At 31.5% G+C, this 10,201-nt stretch overlaps 1 protein-coding gene across 2 annotated transcripts; it reads left to right on the forward strand.

Moving 5' to 3' along the window:
* Positions 1–269: 269 nt before the first annotated feature.
* LOC145799583 (uncharacterized) lies at positions 270–9,431 on the forward strand. Of its 2 annotated transcripts, none has more exons than XM_082889180.1 (3): positions 270–1,004; positions 6,067–6,812; positions 8,777–9,431. In XM_082889180.1, the coding sequence occupies exons 1-3, from the start codon at positions 717–719 to the stop codon at positions 9,165–9,167; spliced, it is 1,425 nt and encodes a 474-aa protein (XP_082745306.1). In that variant the 5' UTR covers positions 270–716; the 3' UTR covers positions 9,168–9,431. The 2 variants fall into 2 exon arrangements, with proteins under 2 accessions (XP_082745306.1, XP_082745309.1); XM_082889183.1 differs by having other exon boundaries at positions 8,791–9,431.
* Positions 9,432–10,201: the final 770 nt, after the last annotated feature.

Consider the following 10,201-nt stretch of genomic DNA (forward strand, 5'->3'; position numbering starts at 1 on the left):
CTTAGGTGATTTAAAAAACATTAAACGAGTTTCTTAAGTGAAATTAATATCGTTAAGTTATAATTACTCAGTAAATTCTATTTCTTGGAAGGTGAACATGATTAGTTTGAGTTAAATTTTCACACTTAAGCTAATGAAACTAATAGTTGCCTCAGCAAATTAGTTCCTAGAACAAAAGAGAGTAGTTTGGAGAAGGACGGAGAGAGTTGGAGAAAAACTTTCTGTAAAAGAGGAAGTTAGAGAAAAGAAAGGAAAATAGGGTGAAAATTAAAGCGATTTAAAATTATTGACTGTAATATATATATATATATATATATTTTTTGAGGAAGTGAACAAGTTGAACCATGTTGAAAATTTATAAATTTCAAACCGTCAAACCAATTTACATCGATCTGTCAAACCGTCAATCTGTTTAATCCATAGCTGCCAAATTGCCGAACAGATGCAGATTGATTTTCTTCAACTCACCAATCTGATGAATGGATGACAGATTGAAGATTTTGCGACCGTAATTGACCCGCGTCACTCCTACAACGTTGTGATCGGGATAGGTTTATTCACAGCGAAAATTGCGGAACCACCGTGTTTTGGGCGGTGATAGTCGTTCGGACAGAGAATACGACAGTCCCAGTCAAGTCAACTCAAACCCCCCTCTCTCTTTATTGACAATTTAATAGAGCAGAGCAGAGCAAAAGCGCAGAGAGAGAGAGAGAGAGATGGAATCAGAGACGTTGACTCTGATTCTGGTGAATCTGGCTTCCATCATGGACAACGCCGACCAGTCTCTGCTTCCTGCAGTTTACAAGGAGGTCGGTGCGGCTCTCCACATCGACCCAACTGGCCTCGGCTCACTCACTCTCTTCAGATCCATAGTACAGGCGGCTTGCTACCCACTCGCCGCCTACCTCGCTGTCCATCACAACCGTACCCACATCATTGCCCTTGGCGCTTTTCTCTGGGCCGCCGCCACTTTCCTCGTCGCCATCTCCTCCACTTTCTTTGAGGTCTCTCTCTCTCTGTCTCCTCTCTTTCTATAAAAACTATAATATACATATGTATTGGCAAAAAAAAAAAAAAAAAAATTGAGAGTTTTAATTTTAAAAAGAGTTTTAATAATATGGTAAAGGAATAGTGAAACTCATATATATTTTATTTTTTTTATATTATCACATCATTAAATTTTTTTTTAAAATTTTAAAATTAAAGCGTTGTATCATTATTGATGGGCAAATGAACAAGAAAAAGTCTCCATCCCCCAATTCCCCCTTAAACTCTCATTGTTGTTTGCCATTATTGCTTTATTTATATATTTATGGGTAAATTACATTTACCTCCCCTGAGGTTTCTGACAAATACAGGAACCTCCCCTGTAGTTTGAATAATTACAGTAACCTCCCCTGCTTTACCTGACAATATCAAGATTCCCCCTGCCGTCAAAAATCACTAAACGGTGTTACTTTTTCCTTAGAAAATTACCTTATTGCCCTTCCCTTGAAAATATTAAAAAATATTTTTAGATTGGAGGATAGGTTTGGAGTGTTTGGAATAGTATTTTTGGATTTATTTTTTTAAAATATTAAAAAACGTTTTAAAAAAAATATTTTTTATTTAAATATTTTATTTTATTTTGTAAATATTTTAATATTTTAATTTTAATATTTCAAACTCAAAACACAATTTCACACTCAAATCGCAACCAAACACATAACTCAAAACTCAATTAAAAAATTATTTTCAAACCTCATAACCAAACACATAACTCGACACTCTGTACTATTTTTAAAACTCTACATTCAAATCGTAATCAAACGCATAACAAAAAAATAAAATATTTAAAAATATATTTATAAAATAAAATAAAATATTTAAAAATATATTTATAAAATAAAATAAAATATTTAAAATAAAAACTATATATTTAAAATAAAAATAAAAATTTTAAAATTTTTTAATATTTAAAAAATATATTTAAAATATCAAAAAAAATGCAACACATAGATGTATGAAATATAATGCACATTAAAATAAATAAATAAATATTTAAAATATAAAATATTTACCCTAAAAAAATAAATTCAAGAAATTATTTCTAATTGAATTGTGATTCTATGAGTTTTGAAAAGATTTTTGAAAATTTATAATTAGAATTGTGTATTTGGTTAACACTATGAGTTTTGTATTTTTTTTTGAAAATTTGTAATTGGAATTGTGATTCTAAAAGAGAACCAAACATGTTTCTAAAAAAATATAAAATTCGGAACATGTTTTTATTACTCAAAACTCAATTCAAAAATTATTTTCAAAACTCATAACCAAACACAAACTTAAAACTCAATCAAAACTTTTTTCAAAACTCAAAACTCTTTCCAAAACTCAAAACCAAACTTTTTCAAAAACTCTATTTTAAAAGAAAAAAAATTTCAAAAAAAAGTTTATTTTATTTTTAAAATTATTTTTAGAATCATGATTTGAGTGTGGAGTCGCATTTTGAGTTATGAGTTTTGAAAAAAAAAAAAAATTGTTTGGTTATAAATTTTGAAATTTTTTGAATTTATTTTTTTAGGATACATATTTGTATTTTAAATATTTATTTATTTATTTTAATGTGCATTATATTTCGTACATCTATGTGTTGTATTTTTTTTTAATATTTTAAATATATTTTTTAAATATTAAAAAAATTTAAAATTTTTATTTTTATTTTAAATATATAGTTTTTATTTTAAATATTTTATTTTATTTTATAAATATATTTTTAAGTATTTTATTTTTTTGTTATGCGTTTGGTTACGATTTGAATGTAGAGTTTTGAAAATAGTGTGGAGTGTTGAGTTATGTGTTTGGTTATGAGGTTTGAAAATAATTTTTGAATTGAGTTTTGAGTTATGTGTTTGGTTACGATTTGAGTGTGAAATTGTGTTTTGAGTTTAAAATATTAAAATTAAAAAATTAAAATATTTACAAAATAAAATAAAATATTTAAATAAAAATTATATATTTAAAATAAAAAATAATTTTTTTAAAACATTTTTTAATATTTTTAAAAAATAAATCTAAAAATACTATTCCAAACACTCTAAACTTATCCTCCAAAACCAAAAACATTTTTTAATATTTTTAAAGGAAAGGGCAATACAGTAATTTCTGAAGGAAAAAGTGACACCGTTTAGTGATTTTTGACAGCAGGGGGGAATCTTGATATTGTCAGGTAAAGTAGGGGAGGTTACTGTAATTATTCAAACTACAGGAGAGGTCCCTGTATTTGTCAGAAACCTCAGGGGAGGTAAATGTAATTTACCCTATATTTATTTTATAACCAATTATATTTTGTCTTTAGTAAAATGATTCGTATGTGTAAAATTATAAAAATGATACGTCTCTTAATTTTAAAATTCTGAACAAAGGCAATGAAAAAATACACAAACACCGTATCATTGGAGGATTCATATACCATTAGTGCTGTATATATGTCCTTTTTGTTGTTGCATTCGTCACAAAACGTGGCTGTCTGTGGGCAAGTAAAACTGGGGATGTTTAGTTTGTATTTTGAGATAAATTTAAAAAAAAAAAAATTTGAGTGAGTTTAAAATTTTTTTTGATTTGTTTGGTTATATATTTTGAAAATAGTTTTGGAGATTGGGAGTTTAAAATGATTTGATATTTTGTTGTAATTGACTAGATGTGTGTGAGAGAAAAAAAATGATTGAGAAAGAGAGAGGAGAGAGAAAAAGTGATTGATGGATGTATAATAGAGAGAGAAGTAATTTTGAATTTTTTTTGAGAAAAAGTGATTGATTGAGGTGTTTTTTTGAGAAATTTTTTAACCAAACATGTTTTGGAAAATTTTCTTCTAAAAATATATTTCAAAACACAAACCAAACACACACCTTGAGTTTCTTGCTACTATTTTTTTTCTCTCTCTCATAATTTGATTTGAAGGAATGTTTTGGAACTAATTATTTTATTTGGCTATTTAATTTTTTATGAAAAGATGTGCAGAAGAATAAAAAGTAATTGATATTTTGATAGTGATTTTTTGGCTGTTTTGATTCCCAAATTTGAGTAAAAAACTTAATTTGAAATGAGCAGATTCAATTTTTTCATCAATTTTTTCTTAAAAATTTCTTCTTAGGGAACAAATTCAATTTTTAAAAATTGAAATGAAAAAATTCAAATTTTTTTCATCAATTTTTGTTTTTGTCGTTTGAGGGTAAAAAAATCATCTCAAAAGTTTTATGCTGTTATCAATTTTTGTTGAAAGATTGGAAGAATTCTGAATTTGATGAAAAAATGTTTCTCCCTCGATTTGATAAACATTTGATGAAAGGATTAGATTTGATTTTTTATCACTTTTTTATGAAATGTAAATTTGATATAAAAATTGAGTTAATCTCTTTTTCATCAAATTTGAGTGAAAATGAGGTTAAAAGCTTGAACACTCCAATCATTACTCTATGGCCCTGTTTGGTACAGCTTAATTTCAGCTTATTTCAGCTTTCAGCTTAATTTAAGCTATTTTGATGTGTTTGGTTTAGCTTATAGCTTATAGCTTTGTGGAAGTCAGAAAACAGCTTATTCTTTGAGTGTGGCAGGATATGCTTTAAGAATAAGCTGAAAATCAGCTTAAGCTGAAAGTTATAAGCTATAAGCTGTTTAGGCATAAGCTATAAGCACTTTCCCACAGCTCTACCAAACGGGGCTTATCTTCTAAACAAATCTTCTTTGGAAAATTCCAAACTTGCCCTAAAAATCAATTTTAGCCATTTTTTATAACAAAACTATAACCAATCCTTACTCTTTTTAAAATTTTATCAAACTTGAGTAGATAAATCGTTGTTGGAAATTTAAGTGAAGGATTTGGTCCATCCTTGATTTGGTGAAATAATTGCCTCTCCCTTGAACAAATTGATGTGTAGATGTGTAGTTTTAATGGGACCTATTGAGTTGGATTAGTTTGGAGAAGTGGGAAAATAGGTTATTGGTCTTTCAAAGATGTAGATGCAATTCAAACCAAACAAATAAACAAGTGGTGCAATTCAAACAAGGGGACTATTAGCAATGGAATGTGTTGGATATGTTAAAATAGAGTGGTTGAGTTGGTTTCCATGATGTAGAAACCAGACCACAAAGATTTACGTTTGTTTTCACTTTTGAAACTACTAAAAATGGGATGATCAGGTTTCAATACCCTGCCACTTGTAAGCAAGAATCCTATTGTAAATATTTTCAGACAATATCAGGAATTTTTTTTTTTTTTTTTTTGATGGATTGTATGTATAAAGGTAAGCATTTCTTGCTTTATGAGCTGAAATTTTTAAATAAATTTTCTGAAAAGAAAATGCACCCATTTTAAGCCATAGTGAAACTAAATGGGTTTGTATTGGATTCTTACTTAAATTGTGCTTGGTTAGGTGATTTGTTTGGGTTAAGAGTCGAGTTATTGTGTGATTTTGGAATAAAAAGGAAAGGAACTCCATTTTCATTTGGTTTCATGACCTGTGGTGTTGTTTTTTTTTGATAGGTAAGTCATAAGTTATGCATATCAATGGTGAGATTCATAGGTATTGATGGAGATGCATGTGCATATTATGAGATTCATGGCCCGGGTTGTTGATCTGTACATTATTTATGCATATCAATGCTGAGATTCATAGGTATTAAGGGAGATGCATGTGCATATTGTTGTATCAGCTTAATAATAAGGCAAGAGGTTAGTACACATGGCTTCTTGACTTTGTCTACTAAAATTTCAGTCTTGATGACTCAAACATAATCAGATCATAAGATACACATCTCAACTTGACAAAGCCATGACACAACAAATATTCATAAGATCCTTTGCATAGGAAAACCAAATTTTCATAAATTTAGTGCCATAAGTCTTAACTGAAAAACTCATTTCTGGGTTGGCATTCCATATATTTTCAGGTAATAAATAAAATAACGCTTGGGGAGTGTTGAGATTTTTTATTTGCAACCCTTGAATTTCATTAAAACGTAGTATTGTTTTCCTTCGCACAATATATTGCATCATCTAGTGCTTAGTTGTCTTAATTGACTATTCAGGTGGCAGTTTGGAGAGGTTTGAATGGAATAGGACTTGCCATAGTCACACCAGCCATTTTGTCCCTTGTAGCTGACTCGACTGATGAGACCAATCGTGGTATGGCTTTTGGATGGTTACATTTAACAGGATACATTGGCTCAATCATTGGTGGGCTTAGTGCAGTGCTGATGGCCTCAACATCATTCATGGGCATCCCTGGTTGGAGAATAGCTTTCCATCTGGTTGCACTAATTAGTGTTATAGTTGGTATTTTGGTTCGCCTCTTTGCCAATGATCCTCACTTTTCTGATAGTAATGCTCAAGCTCAAATTCCACGGAAACCCTTCTGGTCAGAACTGAAGGACCTAGTTAAAGAAGCAAAATCAGTGATTAAAATACCATCTTTCCAAATAATTGTGGCTCAAGGTATCCCTGGATCGTTTCCTGGGTCAGCTTTGTCATTTGCCCCTATGTGGTTAGAGCTTATTGGTTTCTCCCACCAGACAGTGGCATTACTCTGGACCCTTTACATTGTGGCTCGCTCACTTGGTGGTCTATTTGGAGGAAAAATGGGGGATATCCTTGCCCAACGCTTTCAAAATTCTGGGAGAATAATTCTTGCACAGATTAGCTCTATTTCATCTGTCCCTCTAGCTGCAATACTGCTGTTAGTATTGCCTGATGATCCTTCCACGGCACTTATGCATGGTTTGGTCTTGTTTATCATGGGATTCTTCAATTCCTGGTGTGCCACAGCTACAAACAAGTACGTCTCTTCAAACTCGAATATAGTTTTTTCTCATGTATGTTGACTAATAGAAGTGGAGAGAAATGGGCTTTCTTAAATCTCTAATACTGCACAATGACACTTGATTGTCATGCCCAACAATTTTAACTTACACCTCAAGGTAACCGTGAATATATATGAAACTTGCTAATGTCTATTTGTTTGCAAGGATGATTATAAAAAAATCACTAAAATTTGGAGAGAACTAGGTCTCTCTCTTCAATTTGTTTCTTTTTCCCCTCACACAATAAATAAATAAATAAAAATGTGAGTAGTTTGGAAAGAAGGAAATGACCCATGGGGTTCTTGGTCTGTATGCCTCTTTTGTAACATATATGCTCAAAGTTATTAGGTAAAAGAAGGAACAGATGAGGGCATATGGAGGTTTTCTTCATATTTTATAGATCGATCAGAAAACTTTCGGACTTGGAAGCCTTATAAATAGGGAGAGTTACTTTGAGTTAGTGGTGAGAAGGGATGGAAAGCAGAGAAACACTTACATTCAGAAAGGCAGAGGGTCAATTGGGTGGAGTGATACAACAAGTTGTTTAGCGAGTTCATATTGAACGAAGGGAAGATGTCGTTGCAGAGGTCGAGGTCATTTTTGGAGGCCACTGGCCCAGGACCGGCCCTGAGGGCAGGCAAGAGAGGCCTGTGCCTTGGGCTCCCAAATTTGGGTTGAAAATGACGGCCCCCAAATATAATTTTATGTTTTAGATATAATAAAAAAAAAAAAGAGGCCCAAATACTATAAGCCCAATTGAACATGGGGCTCAAAAGAAAGCAACAAGACTAGATTTTTATTTTTTTTAAAAGTATTTGTAATGATTGCTTCCTATCTTAATATATGAAAGTAAATTTTTATTTATAATTTTAATGATTATATGTGCAAGTAAATTTTTTTGTAACTACAAACAAATAAAAAAGTTATAACTTATCGTTTTATCTATAAATTTTATTTTATTTTTCAATGTAAGAGGGCCCAATTTCCAAAGTTTGCTTTGGGGCCCCTAAATCTCAGGGCTGGCCCTGCCACTGGGTTCCTGGTGAAAACTCTTTTTGTGTGTGCACCAAAGGCTTATGGGGGCTTGGAGGAGTGGAGGTGGTGCCAGCATTTTGCTCTCAGATGGAGTTTCTTCGGAGGTGTTTGGCAAGGCTGTCTGGACAGTGGGATACACTCCTGGTGGAAAAGACTAGGGTCCTGACTTGGTAGAACCAGCATTGGGGGATTTCCTGTAGGGATAGAGGTATTGGAGTTGTTGGGTGGTTTTTCTCCTTTCCATCTTCCCCTCAGTGGAGGATGTCTAAAACCATTGTTGGAATCTAGTGTGCCACTATTTGGAATTTTTTTTGGTTTGGATTCAATTTGCTTCATGCCATTTTAGTTGTCTTACGATTTTCTAAGGGATAGAATTTGAAAGTTAGCGGCAATTTTTTCCCCCAATTAAAACATAAGTGCATTAATTTGATACGAGAAACATTTTTTCTTAATATGTATTTTTTCTGTGAGTTGATATTAGCCTATTGTAGGCTTTGATGCTATCAATGGCACTTATTTAACAATGTAAGCATATAATATTTAGAGTTATTTGGTCAGCCCGTGTATTTCTTATTTTTACACATTTATCCATTATCTGATATTCTTTCAAAAAATATACCCCTAAGTGGTGAGAGAACTATAAAAACATGATCAATAGAAGAAGTGTGGATGGTCGAGAAGAGTCATTCTACTAAACATCGAAACTCTTTCAGACAACCACTCTTGCAAAAGGTCAAATTTGTGATTTCACTAGTTGCAAATGTGTAATAGCAGCATGCAACAAGTGCAATATGATATACTCTACGGTTAACATGGCCAATCTAGTATCCAATTGAGCATTAACCAGTGATATTACAAAATTTAATACATAATTATTTAACTTTCATTGTTGACTTGTATACAGTCCAATATTTGCAGAGATAGTTCCTGAGAGATCTCGAACAAGCATCTATGCTTTGGATCGTTCTTTTGAGACCATAATATCTTCATTTGCTCCACCGGTAGTTGGGATTCTGGCTCAGCATGTTTTTGGTTATAAGCCAATTAGAAAAGGTTCAACAGGCTCAGAAGAAATTGAAACAGATAGAGAGAATGCTGCACCACTTGCCAAGGCACTTTACACAGCAATTGGCTTTCCTTTTGTGATATGTTGCCTCATCTACTCCTTCCTCTATTGTACATATCCAAGAGACAGAAAGCAGGCAAAAATGCATGCTTTAATAGAGTCAGAGATGCAACGGATAGAAAATCCTTCTTCAGCAGAAGAATGCTCTCAACTTCTTGTTTCAGAGTAAGGATGGTCACTGGGATCAGTTTGCCGTCCCCTATCATATCAGGTGGTGGCAGGGATGGAGCACAAGCAAGGCAGCTTAAAATGAATACTAAATGTAATATTTTGGATTTTAATTACTATTCAAAGAAATTAAGGGCATGGAATTGTATTTACTATTCAATGAGTCTTCACTTACTATTTTATTATATTTCGCTTATTCTCTTGGTTGACAATGTTGTATTCACTAGCATCAATGTCAATATCATTATCATCATTATGTAATTCATATACAGTGTTGTTATGCCCAATGTTGTCTGCCAGATGTAGTAAGTATAATAAAATTAATTAGATCATGTCAAATGGTAAGTGATATTACAATTAGTTAATGAGACTCTACTTATTATTTTATTAGATTTCATTTACTACTCAATTAAATTGTAGTTACTACTTAATGAACTTTCACTTACTACTTCATTAGACTTTACTTAATTGGAAGCTCATTGAGTAGTAAGTGGAGTCTAGTGAAGTAGTAAGTGGAAGTTCATTATAAGTGAAACCAAAACTGTGTAGTTAGTGAAGTGTAATAAAATAATAAATGGAAACACATTGAGTAGTAAGTAGAGTCTAGTAAAGTAGTAAATGAAGTTGCAAGTGGAAGCTCATTGAATAGTAAGTGAAATCAAAATTGAGTAGTAAGTGAGGTGTAATGAAGTAATAAGTGGAAACTCATTGAGTAGTAAGTAGAGTTTAGTGAAGTAGTAAGTGAAACTTCATTGAGTAGTAGTGAAATCTACTCAATCAAACTTGACTTACAACTTAATCAAACATGACTACTACTCAATAAGACTCTATTATTATTGAGTGGTAAATAGAATTAGAACAAATTGTAAATAGAGTCACAATGAATGGTCAGTAATAAATAAAATTATGAATTTTAAATTATTAAACACGAAATATGAACTTTAAACAAAATGTGAAAATCTAAAAAATTATTAAACTTAATTTAGTACTCAATAAGACACCACTTCATTTGATTTGATTTACCACTCAATTAAA

This window comes from Camellia sinensis, chromosome 1, assembly GCF_055761805.1.
Source record: "Camellia sinensis isolate YWXY chromosome 1, ASM5576180v1, whole genome shotgun sequence".
Taxonomy (NCBI): Eukaryota; Viridiplantae; Streptophyta; class Magnoliopsida; order Ericales; family Theaceae; genus Camellia; species Camellia sinensis.